Source organism: Oratosquilla oratoria, chromosome 8 (assembly GCF_046742065.1).
Source record: "Oratosquilla oratoria isolate Oo_2021 chromosome 8, ASM4674206v1, whole genome shotgun sequence".
NCBI classification, from domain to species: Eukaryota; Metazoa; Arthropoda; class Malacostraca; order Stomatopoda; family Squillidae; genus Oratosquilla; species Oratosquilla oratoria.
In genome coordinates, this window is record NC_134784.1 from 355,144 (window position 1) to 368,851 (window position 13,708).

General features: G+C 36.8%; 1 protein-coding gene across 1 annotated transcript; it reads left to right on the plus strand.

Annotated features, from left to right (window-relative positions):
* The first annotated feature begins 79 nt into the window (after positions 1 to 79).
* Positions 80 to 12,437, plus strand: LOC143027540 (phosducin-like protein 1). Its single transcript, XM_076188833.1, has 8 exons — positions 80 to 676; positions 2,436 to 2,642; positions 3,576 to 3,701; positions 3,982 to 4,118; positions 5,968 to 6,073; positions 6,403 to 6,516; positions 7,205 to 7,329; positions 10,458 to 12,437. The coding sequence occupies exons 2-8, from the start codon at positions 2,454 to 2,456 to the stop codon at positions 10,558 to 10,560; spliced, it is 900 nt and encodes a 299-aa protein (XP_076044948.1). The 5' UTR covers positions 80 to 676; positions 2,436 to 2,453; the 3' UTR covers positions 10,561 to 12,437.
* Positions 12,438 to 13,708: the final 1,271 nt, after the last annotated feature.

A 13,708-nucleotide genomic window follows, 5' to 3' on the forward strand; every position in this document is an offset into this window, starting at 1 on the left:
TTAGGACAGTAGATAGTGTTGCATAACAAGAAGCGAACGAGACCTGGTGATATGGTATAAACTTCGAAGAGAGGCAACAAATAAACAAAACTCGAGCAAGTGACTAAAATAAAATATATTAAGTATTCCTCCGAAACCTGACAACGGAGTGTTTGCTAATCTTCATAATTTCACAGAGTATCAAACGTTTATCATATATAATATGAAAGATGATCCAAATTACACATGAACATATTTTTGTATATTGTATATTGAAATTATCCTTTTGCTGCACTGCTTGGAAACATGGATGAATCAAATCTAGCTAAGACGCTTTTGTTTACATTTTTGACGTGAAACAGCTGTTATTATGATACATAATTAAATATCTATATAGATTTATATAATTGTTAAACACGACCTAGTGTTAAAGAAAAACTTCTGAATATAAATCCGAATGAGAAGAAAATCACAACACATGTTGAAAGGAAAAATCACTATCTCCTGATTGATTTTCCAAAGAAAACGGAGAAACTGAATGACATACCCCATACAGCCAAACAAATGGTCAAGACCCCGTGCAAACCCACGTATTAGAAGGAAATAAATAGCTTAGTGGAAAGCAGGACATCACAGTTTCGTAGGTCCAGATCACACAGAAGAAAGAAGATCATATTTTGGAGTATTTGATTTAGAGGTAATGTAACAAAATGCTCTCAAGTGGAGGGAAACCTTACGAAGTAACATAACCATGTTTAATAGTAGTATTCCCTTGGGTCTGATTTTCCGTATCTTTAATAATGATATATCAGATTTTGATAAAATCTACAAAACTTTCTAAAGGTCTATGGTTATGATAACTCGCATGAGATAAAAGAGAAGCAGGGTAGAGTTTTTGTAACATTACATTTTACTTTCTTGCATTCAATATTTACTTTTCATTTTTGCTCTCAACATATCTATATTTTCTTATAGTATTAATTTGAGTAAAAAGATTACTGAAAACAGATAATAAAGGCCTAAAGGTTATGGCAAAGTACAAAGTCCTAGACATGCAAGGGAAGGTTCTTCAATCGCCAGCTAAAGATTTGGTCAGGTTACTTACTGAATAGTTTATTCAGTGGAGCAGTACCATTACCAAGGTGTGGCCGGTCTTACTACTTGCCGAACAAAACCGAGAAAAGCCGAACAAAACAACAAAACCCAAACAAGGACGGGTTTTGCTCAAATGCATATTTCTATATATATATGGTTGCATTATTTGAACTATTTTCTTTAAAATGTGTGATTTCCATGTAATATGATCAAAGAGAAGTTACGTTTTTATCCTCTGCAATTTTACCGACCCCAGCTACGATTCGTCCAGCCCGCCGTCTATGATCACTGGTGGTATGGATCAAACTACACTCTTTTAAGTTTCTTACTGTTGTGTTATTAGTGTAATAGACTGCATATAGTTGAATTATTTAAACTCTTTTCTTTAAAATGTGTGATTTTCATGTACTTTAACACAACAGTAAGAAACTTAAAAGAGTGTAGTTTGATCCATACCACCAGTGATCATAGACGGCGGGCTGGACGAATCGTAGCTGGGGTCGGTAAAATTGCAGAGGATAAAAACGTAACTTCTCTTTGATCATATTACATGGAAATCACACATTTTAAAGAAAATAGTTCAAATAAAGCAACCATATATATATAGAAGTATGCATTTGAGCAAAACCCGTCCTTGTTTGGGTTTTGTTGTTTTGTTCGGCTTTTCTCGGTTTTGTTTGGTTTGTTCGGCAATTAGTGAGACCGTCCTGATCTATGGGTAATGCTATTACCTTATGTACACACACACACAAAATTCCTTGATTACTATTGATGCTGAAAAATTTTCAGCGTTGGGCGGGACTCAAAATTAGATAGCTGAATTAGTGGTAAAGAATGGCACCACTATACCATCATGCCATGATGTACTAGACTCCTAAGGTATGTCAAGCTGTCCAAGGTCTTAGTGTCTATGCCATACGCAGAGACAGACTGATCTGTTATTTTATTTGGTAAGCACACAAATGCCTGCACCTTGGTTCTAGTCCAGGAGACTGGAGTTCTAGCAGACTTGCATTCTTGTGAAGTGATATGAAGGGTGCAACCAGGATTTTCAACATCTAATAAAGAAATATAGAATTGTTGACAAAAATGAGGACAGTGACTTATGTGTTGTCAGTGGATGCTCATTCTCTCGCTCTCTCTCACTATGTATATATATATATGTATATACATTATATATATATATATGTATTTATATATGTATGCATATTTATGCTAGAATTTGATATTACATAAGGACTGATATGTTTGGTTATTGTTTCCTGTTTCTGTAGAGGTAACTAACAACTGTCAATGATATGCCTAATTTGTTGAGAGTAAGCCTCTCTAAGTGTCACTTACTAAATAGTTTTCATGATTAGAATTGTAGATCAGTCCCCATGGCCACTCTTCATGACCACCTTCTCAGTGAGAAACTTCAGTACTATGTGAGCAGCTCTGAAGATGAAGATGAAGATGATGATGATGAAGAAGATAGTGAAAGAGAGAAGGGCAAAAGTTCTTTGAGGGGTGCCAGTATTTTACAGCCAGCACCAGACCTCAAAGACTGGGAAGGTTCATCAACGAATGTAAGTAGGCATTCATTTTTTTTTTTTTTTTTGTATGAGTATTATTTTTTGAGAGGTTAGAGATAATAAATTTCTTGAAATTAGTATTAACAACTTTTAAGTTTCCAGATGTTGATTAATTGCTGAATGTCATTTGGTATGGAGTTGTGTGAGGACTCCATGTAATTGTTGGGACATCAGTGTAGTATGTAGCAACCATAGAATATTATGCAAGACTACCTAATAAAAAAAAAATTAAAAAAATTATATATATCATGGTAAGAATTAAGTGCTGGCTGCAGATCTCGTTTAGTGGCAAAGTTTTAATGTTAAATCTAATGAAAGTTTAGACTTGAATTGAGTTTCTCTTGCAAAAATCAGTGTGATTTAAACATTAACATTTACTTAGTGAATTGTAGCTTTTGTGATATAAAAGTTTTGTTCCATGAGGTTTATATTTGGGCCTGATGGAAATTAACTCATGGTCAATTGGGGGCTACAGATCCTGAAATCTCAGAGAAAAAGACCAGAAGCCACTCTCCTTTTGATATGATCTGGGTTAGGACTAAAAAGAAATGAAGGTAACATCTTGAATATTTAGATCACCGGATGGACTGGGACAAATCTGAACTCATTTATAAATCTGGTTATGGGTTCAGATGGTGGAGTCCATTTTGATAGATCATCTTTCCACTATGAATATTTCAAAGGGTCAGCAGGATTGTCCATTACAAAACATATTGTTAACAGGTATCCTTCCCCTCCCCCTGACCTGACCTCGTGTCATCCTCAGGTCACTACATGTATATTGCTCTTTCTTTTGTTCTGACTGTGGTGTTAGTTTTGATTTACAAATGTGTTACTACATTTTCGCCAATAGTTTAATAGCTTTGATAAGTGGCACAGTGTATATGTGGTCATTGCTGAACTTGATATATATTTCTGGTTCTACAGACGGGCCCCAAAGGTGTGTTGAAGGACTGGCAGAGGTACACACAACTGGAAACAGAGAAACAAAATGAGCAGGAAAGGGAGAAGATTGAACTGGCCAAAAAGCTGTGTCTCTCCTGTAGATCACATGTAAGGATAGTTATAAATACAAAAAGGGGAAGGGGTAGTAGACAGAAATGGGGACGTTAAAACTCAAAATCAGTAGTGTGTCTTGAACAACTTTGTCCTGTACCAGTACTTACTTGTCCTATATGTACTGAAGTTGAATAATAGGTCATTTGTTTTTACATAGAAATTGCTGAAAATGGCACATATATTTATAGTAATAATGATGATAATAGTCATTTATTAACTTATTAGTTTTCTTTTTCTTTAACCCAATTTTTATGTTAACTTTCTGTTTTTATAGCTGGAGGATGAGAAAGAAAAGGAGAAACAGAGAAAGGAAGAAGAAGGAGAGGAGGTAGACAGACTAATAGATGAAGAGATTCCGAGACAGTATATTGCAAAGAGAATGGAAGAAATGATGGGGAATGTTTCATTAAGGTATGGACATTTTTTGGAAATTATTTTCAGCTCTATTCATTTGGATAGTACAACCACTCCTCGTTTAACGACGACAATTGGGACCAGCGTCTCCGTCGTTAACCGAATTGGTCGTTAAGCAAAAGTGTATACATATACGTACATGTACTGTATGTACAATGTCCAGCAATACATGTATCTTTATTTTCGTGTATTTTCCCTCTTTTATACAGTACATTAAAGCTTTATTTACTGTTTTGATAGTACAGAAAGCCCTCAAATAACGTGGTGGTTAGGTTCCTGAAAGTACCATGTATGACCAAATCCACGTATGCTGACATTCCTTATTAAATACCGAGGTATATTTTTAGTTTTGACCATGGGCGCAATATAGCAATAGAAAATTAATTATTTTGTTAATTAAAATGTATCAACGTAATATGCAATTTTGTGGGCGGAAATGAAAATAAAAAATACCTTGCTACAAGCAAATATGCTAATGAATGAAGTTGGTAGCATAGGATCGGGACGCCATCATGTCATCTGTCAATTGACGGCCTTGGTACTCCTGACAGTACCTCACCAGGTATATTTTCTTGAAGGAATGTTATGGAGCGGAGATACATGCATTCCTTCAAGCTGCAAGAACTTTGTATATCCCGCAAGCTGAGAGAGTGGTTGAAAAGCCCGCCAACGTCTCTCACGACGACGACAACGAGGATGAGTCGGATGACATTTAATTTGCAGGTAATGATTTATTAAACACAGGTTAGGTTAAGTTAGGTTAGGTTCGACGAATTTATCATCCTCTCATTTCTTCGACGTCGGCATCTATCATAACAAACATGGCGTACCATTCGTCCGACACGACTTCGTTACTTACGAAATCTGTTTTAGCACCTTTTCTGTTTTTTTATTTCTGCTCACAAAATTGCATATTACGTTGATACATAATAATTTACAAAATTAATAATTTTCTATTGCTATATTGCGCCCATGGTTGAAAGTAAAAATTTACCAATACCGGTATATACTGTACCCCAGGTAGTTTTTGCAGCTTGCAGGATGGTAATGTAGACCTAAGCTTCAGAACACTTTACCTCACAGCTAATATCCACCGCACAAGTTCATTTATAACATCATACAAATTTGCCTCAGCCATCTTATCGTACACGACGTCGTAACTTCGGGAGATTTAAGTTAAACGAATATTGTTACTCCGCGTTGTCATTAACCGAGTAGGTTGTTAAACAAGGAGTGGTTGTATTATCCTTTAAGCAAGATTGTCATTGGAGACAGAAATTCTTACATGCTTCATTCCTATTGCCCCCATGCCTTTTGCTTGTTGCTCTCACCCATAAGAAAATTGCGTCACATCCCCCCCCCCACCACCACCAGCTGTACTGCCAGGTCATCCATGGTGCATTCCAGCCATAGAACATACACATGTTCTCTGAATCTCAAAACTCTTCTTCAGTTCACTGTCACCCATATTTACAATTTCAAGCACCACAACATATGCTCAGATTAAATTTTTTACCTGGTGATGGCTCTAATAGATTTTATTTTGGCTTACTCAGAATAATTATTCATTCAAGGATGCATTGCCATAGTGAAGAGATTGAAACTAATATAACCTCATCAATGTAATGATGCCCTCAACAGATCTTACAAAATGATGTTATTGTTATTCACCAGGACTAAACATCACCTTGATGGAGGAATTGAACATCAAAAGTGGTACATTCATAAAAAAAAATTCTATTGGTTCCTTTAATGATACCGTAGTTGTTTCAGAATGGAAATTATTTTTTATTTTATTTATTTTTTTAACACTGGTTGCCTTCATGGTAGTTTTTTCTTTTTGCAGAGCTCAGTTTGGCCGCCTTCTTGATCTTGACAATGGGGAAGATTTCCTTGCCGCAGTAGATCAGGAGAAAAAGGATGTGACAGTGATTATACATATATATGAGAAGGTGATAAAAAATGTGTGGTATACAAGAATCTGGTTACATATTAATAGTGTTTTAGTGTTTGTAAGCATCATCTGGGTGTCATTGCTGAGGACTGCAATGAAAATAAGCTTATATGCTTTTTTGTGTTATCCCCAGCAATTGTAATTGTTATTTCAAACTATGTGCTCTTTTCATTATCTGCACTTCATGTATATTGATGCAATGCCAAATATACTTACTTACTTAATGAGTATATTGTAGTTTAAGTACTTTGGAAATGCATAGATATTGGTTAACCTAAAGTATACATTTACTAGATTTTAATATCGGTCTCTCTGAACACTTTCCAGGGTGCTGCAGGATGTGAGGCTATGACAGGTTGTCTCAGATGTTTAAGTGAAGAATACCCAAATGTAAAGTTTTGTCAGCTTTTGGCTGCAAAGGCTGGTGTCAGCGCTCATTTTGTAAGTAGAATAATATTCAAAAGTATAATATTTATAGTGATTTTACTCTAAAGGAACCCCATGTGAGGTTTTTGGATAGTTGAAGAAAAATATAAAGAAAACAAAATTGACAACCCATTTACTGTGGAGAATTGGGAAAGATGACTGTCACATATTGAGGTCAAGTTAATTCTTAAGTACCCTTATGACTTTGAAGTTTATGTTATTTATCATTGTGTACTTGGAATTCCCCATGGTATTATTTTCTCCCATGGTTTTATGTGGCCATCCCAACTTACAAGGGAGAGGAAGTCATTGGTATTTACATTCTTATGTAGTCAGTGTTGGTATGAGTTATTTACCTCGTAGAATGAATACACAAAATCCTTTACTGAAGTATCACACCGTCTACCACTTCAATATTTAATTGGTTTTAATAATGATTTTAAATAGTTGCTTTTATTCAAATGTAGGTGTCTTGAACAATCAGCCAACACAATATAAGATAAATTCTTCATTTACATATTATTACCGTATTCTGGAATAAGCAAAAGTCAGATGTATGTCAAGTGTCTATGGAAATGTTTAGGGAATTTTGCAGTCAACTATACAATCTGTGTTAATCATCTTATTCAGGAAAGATGAAAGTTATAAAAAAAATTGCAGGACTTCGATGATTTTCTTGTGATGTTTCTTTCTTTGACTACAGCAAGTGACTGGAGTACCAGCGCTCTTGGTGTACAAAGGTGGTCAGATGGTTGGAAATTTTGTTGCTCTCACAGGAGAATTTGGAGATGACTTCTATGCCACAGATGTCGAATCTTTCCTCATTGAGTAAGTAACTGCAATTTTTCTCTGTTCTCCATTAATGTAGAAACCAGTATACACTCTCTCATGGAATAGCATAGAAGGTGATATAACCCAGGCCTGAGCCATACATAAATTTGAATATAGGTGTGATCATGGGGGAATGAGATGATAGGCCCCAATATGGAAGTATACATGAATTTTAATGTACATATATACATACATATACCAAAGGCTTTTTTCCCCCTTATAAGGGAGGTAGCCAGAAAACAAAGGCATAAAAACCACTCCCACCCATTCCATCCCTATCACACTCCACCCCCTTCCTTCCCTCTTATCTTGGCACCTCCTGGATGATGGGTCATCCCTGCATCTTGTCCACTGCCCTGGGTCAGAAGTAGTGTTGCAAGACACAGCACATCCACAGCAAGACCGCTCTGCATGAGGGGACAGAGAGGGGGTGTTGCCGATTTAATGAAGCGGCCTTATTGTGGATGTGCTGCATCTTGGGAAACTGTTTCTGACCCAGGGCACTGGGGGAGATTCGGGGATGACCCGTCATCCAGGAGATGCTAAGATAAGTGAGAGAGAAGAGGGTAGAGGGGAGTTGATTGTGATGGGGATGGAATGGGTGGGAATTGTTTTTATGCCTTTATTTTTTGGCTACCTCCCTTATAAGGGGAAAAAAAGCCTTTGGTATATGTATGTATGTATGACAATTGTAATTGTGGTGGGATGATGAAGCAAAGGTTGTAGAAAAGAAGAAAAAAACATTCACTGATTGGTTACAAAATAGGATGAGAGAATCATATGAGAGGTACAAAGAAAAGAGAAGAGGAGTAAAGCATAAAATAAGGGAGGCAAAGAAGAGAGCAGATGTGAAATGGGGTAAGAGTATGACAGAAAATTTGAAAGTAATAAAAAGATGTTTTGGAAGGAAAGTAAGAGAAGAAGGGGAGGCGAATCAAGTGGAAAAGAAAAGGTAAACGGTGCAGGTGGAGAGATGATAATGGAAGAAAAGGCAGTAAGAGGAAGATGGGCATATTTTAGGGAGTTGCTAAATGTGAAGGAGGATAGAGAGAGAAAGGTAGTTGCAGTGGGAAGTGCTAAGAAAATGACACTGATGAAAGCTTTAGGAAAAGGTAAGGATGTTTTTTGGGCCTTTATGGATTTGGAAAAGGCTTATGATTGGCAGACAGGAAGATGCTGTGGGAGGTATTACAGATATATGGAATAGGATGAAAGCTATTAAGAGCAGTCAAGAATTTTTACGAGAGTAGTAGAGCCTGTGTTAGAATTAGAAATGGAGAGAGCAAATGGTTTGAGGTAAAGGTGGGATGGCCAGGGATGCGTCATGTCGCCATGGCTGTTCAATTTATAGAGTGAGAGGTAAATGCAAGGGTAATGAGTCAGGGATTGGAGATGATTAAAGAAAATGGAGAAAAATGGGAGATAAACCAATTGTTGTTTGCTGATGACTGTGCTTGTAGCAGGATCAGAGGAGGGATTAAGAATGTGTCATAGTTTGGGAAGGTGTATGAAAGAAGGAGGTTGAAGATAAATGTGGATAAAAGTAAGGTGGTGAGATGTACAAGGGGAGAAAGTGGGAGCAAATTGGAAGTGAGTATTAAAGGAGAGAGATTGGAGGAAATAGATAGCTTTAGGTACTTGGGTGGGTGTGAATGTGGCTGGAAAGGGAGGAGTGGAGGTGGAGGTTGAGTATAGATTGAGAGAAGCAAGTAAATCCTTGGGGTATTAAAAAGTGTAATGAGAAATACACATTTGGGAATGGATGCTAAGAGATTATGTGAAGGGGTGATTGTTCCGACAATACTGTATGGGTAAAAACATGGAACATAAGAGAGGAAGAAAGAGTTCAAATGTATTTGAGATGAAGAGGAAGAAAGAGTTTAAATGTATTTGAGATGAAATGCCCAAGAAGTATGGTAGGGTTTACTAGGCTGGATAGAGTGAGAAACAAGGAGATGAGGAGAAGAGCGGGGTAGGAAAAGGAGTTGGAAAATAGGGTTGATGAAAGAGTATTGGGATGGTTTGGACACATGGAAAGAATGAGTGAAGAAAGATTAATAAAAGAGGTGTGGAAGGAACAGGTGGATGGGGTCAGCAGGAGGAGGTGACCCAGGCTGAGAGGGCTGGATGGGGTCAAAGGGTCAGTAGGGAATGTGGGGATGTTTGTTGAGAAAGGAAGGGAGAAGACAAGATAGGAGTGAATGGAGACAGGTTGTACATGGATGATGCTGTAATGCCTGGAAGGGAATAGATGGGGGATGGTGGGTTAGGGAGTATGTGTGAATGATATTTTGATGGAGCCTGAAGGGATTTCTCCCAGTATTGTCTTTTTCTGCATGAGGGGACAGAAGGGGGGTTACCAATGAAATGAAGCGGCCTTGCTGTGTATGTACTGTGTCTTTCTGCATTGCTTCTGATCAAGGGTGATAGGTGAGATGCAGGGATGACCCATCATCCAGGAGGAGCCAAGAAAAAAAGGGAGGGAGGGGTTTTGAATGGGAGTCTAGTGTGTGAGGATGAAATGGGTGGGAGTGGAGTTTATACATTTGACTTTGGCTACCTCTCTTGTAAGGGGAAAGAAGCCCCTCCTTGGTATATGCATGACAATTGCAGAGTAAGAGACAAGACTGCAAACATATCACTACTTTCTTGTATACTACAGTTAAGCTCCTATCACATATAATATGCTACTCAAGTGAGTTTGTTCGAGTAGAAACAATTTCGTTTACAATCTTTTATTTTTCGAATCGCCAAACGTCAAATCACCTTTGCATCATATATTGAGAAGCGAAATGACGAACTAAGAGAAATCTATACGAATATTAGACACATTGTTGAATTGTCCTAGTCTAGAATACTGTAAGTGAAGCCATCTTCCAGGTTTTCAAATTCACGTTTTTGAGAATCTTGATTGAATGTGTGACAGGGGCTTTAGTTAAATTAGGTAAATATAACACAAGACAATGATTTCTTTCCAGAAAGATCTATGAGAGGGCTTAAGGAACATTGCTACTTATTGTGAGGGTTACAAATTGCATTTGATGAAACTCAAAATAATGGTTATTATGGGTTAAGAAATATTTTTATATTTTATTTCTTAATTACGTTTTCACTTTCTTTTTCAGACATGGGATGTTGATGGATAAAACTCTTGTTCCTTCGGTAATCAGAAATTCTGGCAAAGAAACAAAAGATGATGAAGACAGTGATTTGAGTGTAGATGATTAAAGATCTTTTGCTCATTGTGTATGTTGAATTAATCAAGTGTTCCTAATGATGAGGATTACCTGTTTCTTCCATGCAGATATGGTTTTTCCATTTTGAGTTCTTCCAAGCAATGGTGTCAATACACAAAGAAATTAATATAAGAAATGGAAATGGTAAAATGGAGAATTTCTTACCAAAGCTAAAGACTAAAAGTTTTCTGAGCATTATCTTTTTTAAGACTTGTTTATGCTGAATAAGGCAGTTTTTGTAACTATTTTAAAAGGTCACCATAGTTGTACAATCTATATGCAGTAGTGATTAAGCTGTATATTGAATTTGTATAATGTAAGTTAGGAATATCATTTGCTCTCTTCCTATAGCTGTTGATTTTAAGTAGATTTGTAGTGGTCATGTGTATTTATCTCGAGTTGAGAGGACAATATTTTGGCGACACATGTTTTCAGATGTTATCGTGGTACATGTTTTCAGACTGTTACAGAAGCTATTTTGTAAATATCTAAATGACATGTAGATAAAAAGAAATGTGATTTCCTTATGAATATGTTTTCTTGTGCCTGCTTGCATGCCTGAGATGTTGAATTTTTTTTCCTAAATTACCATACTACTTGATTTCATAAAGGTCTCAGGAGAAATTGCTGATAGATTCGAGTTTTAGTTGATTTCTTAACACATTCCTATGTGACCATTGCATCTATCCAGCGGTAGATATATGTATATATCTGGGTATTTAAAAGTACCAATTGACAAATGCTCCCGTTTCATATTGACTAATGTTTTACAAGTGTCATTGACAGGTGGAGATGCTTGTGGCTAAGGGACAATAAAATTGTATTTATGGGTATGTGCTAGTTGTTATAAGTCATCTTACTGTTATAGTGGTGCCTTATCAATTATTTCCCTTCTTTGAATTGCTGATTGCCTGAACAAAGTATAATATCAGGAACATATCAGACTGTTGGTAATGCATTATGTTACATAGGGCTGTACAGGAAATTGAAAAATAAAATGATAGAAATCTGGATTGAAATTTGGTAAAATTTGAATGATAGTAATTTAGTCACTGTAGCTCTAAATGTGTTTTACACTACTGCTGTCCTTTGAACCTATTCTTTACTACTTCTATGATTTGTTCCTCTTCCTTTTCTGATCCCTCTGTGTTGATGGTGATGGGTGTGAGCAACTAGTAGACAAGATTTATAACCGAATTGTGTTGTCCTTGGAGGAAGGGCTAATACCACAGGACTGGAATAAAGTTAACATGGTACCAGTTTAAAGAGGATGAAGCAAGGAGAAACTACAACCTGGTGCTCCTAACCTGCTTGATAACAAAATTATGTGTAAGATGTAAAAGTTATATGTGTTAAAAAAATTAAGACAATATTTTTTGGCAAATAACCCATTCAGTTTTAGTGGAATATATGTATCAAACCTGCAAGAGAGAGGGGTTGGATGGAATGTGTGTATTTAGATCCGGAGAAGACATTCAACAAGGTACCTCGCAATTTACTTTTATGAACATTGGAGCATATTAGATGACAGAAATAATTTCTTTGAATGGATGAAGGATTTCCTGAAAGATTGGTATATGAGAACAGGAGTGAAGAATAAAAGTAAAATAACTATAGCAGAGCAGCAAGATTCAGGAATGGTTTCATATGTATACATTTGAGTGTACTGTTGGGCTAGTCTATGGTGAACATTGGTTCTTGTGTGTTTAGAAAGATTCAAATGCTTTTTACCCAGGTACTTTGACTTATTTCATACATTTTAGAGTGAATTTCATTTCATTAGTTGTAACTTTTGATACACTGGTAATGTCTACAGATTTATGTAGTGAATAAACTGGTTCTTGAGAAGTAAAGTTCTTGGTGAAATTCTTAGTCTTTTTTCCACCATCCTTCCTCTTACTATGACGGTTTTTCCAATCTGTTGGCTGAAAATCCACTGTCCCACAGTATCTGTTAATGGTTCTTGGCCTCTCCTGTAGACCTCACAGGAGCAAACTGTGGACTTGTTTGTTGTATTGATGTGGGGCAGTTTCTGTCTCATCATTCTGCAGTGGGATTATATGAGCAGTCACTGATAGTTGGTTCATTTTATGTGACAAATGGAGGAAATACAGTTGCAGCTGATAGAAAAAATTCTTGAATCTGATTTGGAGACCGTTACAATAATTTGAAAGGACACTGCATAGTTATTTACAAGAATACTCACTCAAGAAAATTTGTTAGGTGGTGATGGACTGAAACTCATGTTATTCCTGTCGTAGATTTTTCCTTTTGAGGCATGCTTAGATGTGAAATTTACTCTATTCTTCAGGAATTGAAATGCATTATTTTCAATCTCATGTATTCATGAACTCCAAATACTCATTTCACTCACTGATATAACAAAACAACGTGACTGTTAGAAGGTGTCACTTTTTTCTCAGAACTCTTGATAATTTGAATCTTTCAACATCACCTAAGGTAGTCAGCCAGCATCACACAATATTTACAAGCAATTATATTTCTTATCTAGTGATACAAATTAAATTTTTCCATCAGGGCAACTACCTCATCTTGTCCCTACCTCTGGATGTCCTTAAGTTCCGAGAAAACAAAGTATGTGAAAGATAGACTGACTTTATATGAGCCATTAACCAACAATTTAGTTGAGGATCCATCAGATAAATGGATATGGTACTTGATCTATTTTCCAATGAAATGATAGAAGATACAATATTTGGTCCCAATTGACTTAAAAAAAAATGGAAATTGAACATCAAAAAAAGACCAAGTTTTTAATGTAACTGAGGGAATCTCTGGTACATACATATACCAAGGCTTTTTCCCCCTTCCAAGGGAGGTAGCCACAAAAGGAAAGGCATAAAAACACTCCCACCCATTTCATCCCTAAATACACTCCACACCCCTCCCACCCTTCCTCTCATCTGAGCACCTCCTGGATGACGGGTCATCCCTGAACCCTGCCCACCGCCCTGGGTCAGAAGCAGTGTCGCAAGACACAGTACATCCACAGCAAGGCCGCTTCATTTAATCGGCGACCCCCCCTCTCCGTCCCCCTTTGCATATAAGGAGAGGACGGGGAGAAATCCCTTCGGGCTGCGTCAAAATTTACTCACACATACTACCCCACCCCCCACCCC

What these genes read in the sequence shown, in the direction of transcription:
- LOC143027540 (XM_076188833.1), top strand. Translation starts at nt 2,454, where the DNA reads ATGGCCACTCTTCATGACCACCTTCTCAGTGAGAAACTTCAGTACTAT. An exon ending in GGGAAGGTTCATCAACGAAT is followed by an intron (nt 2,643 to 3,575) that starts GTAAGTAGGCAT and finishes CTGGTTCTACAG; the next exon opens with ACGGGCCCCAAAGGTGTGTT. An exon ending in CTGGTGTCAGCGCTCATTTT is followed by an intron (nt 6,517 to 7,204) that starts GTAAGTAGAATA and finishes CTTTGACTACAG; the next exon opens with CAAGTGACTGGAGTACCAGC.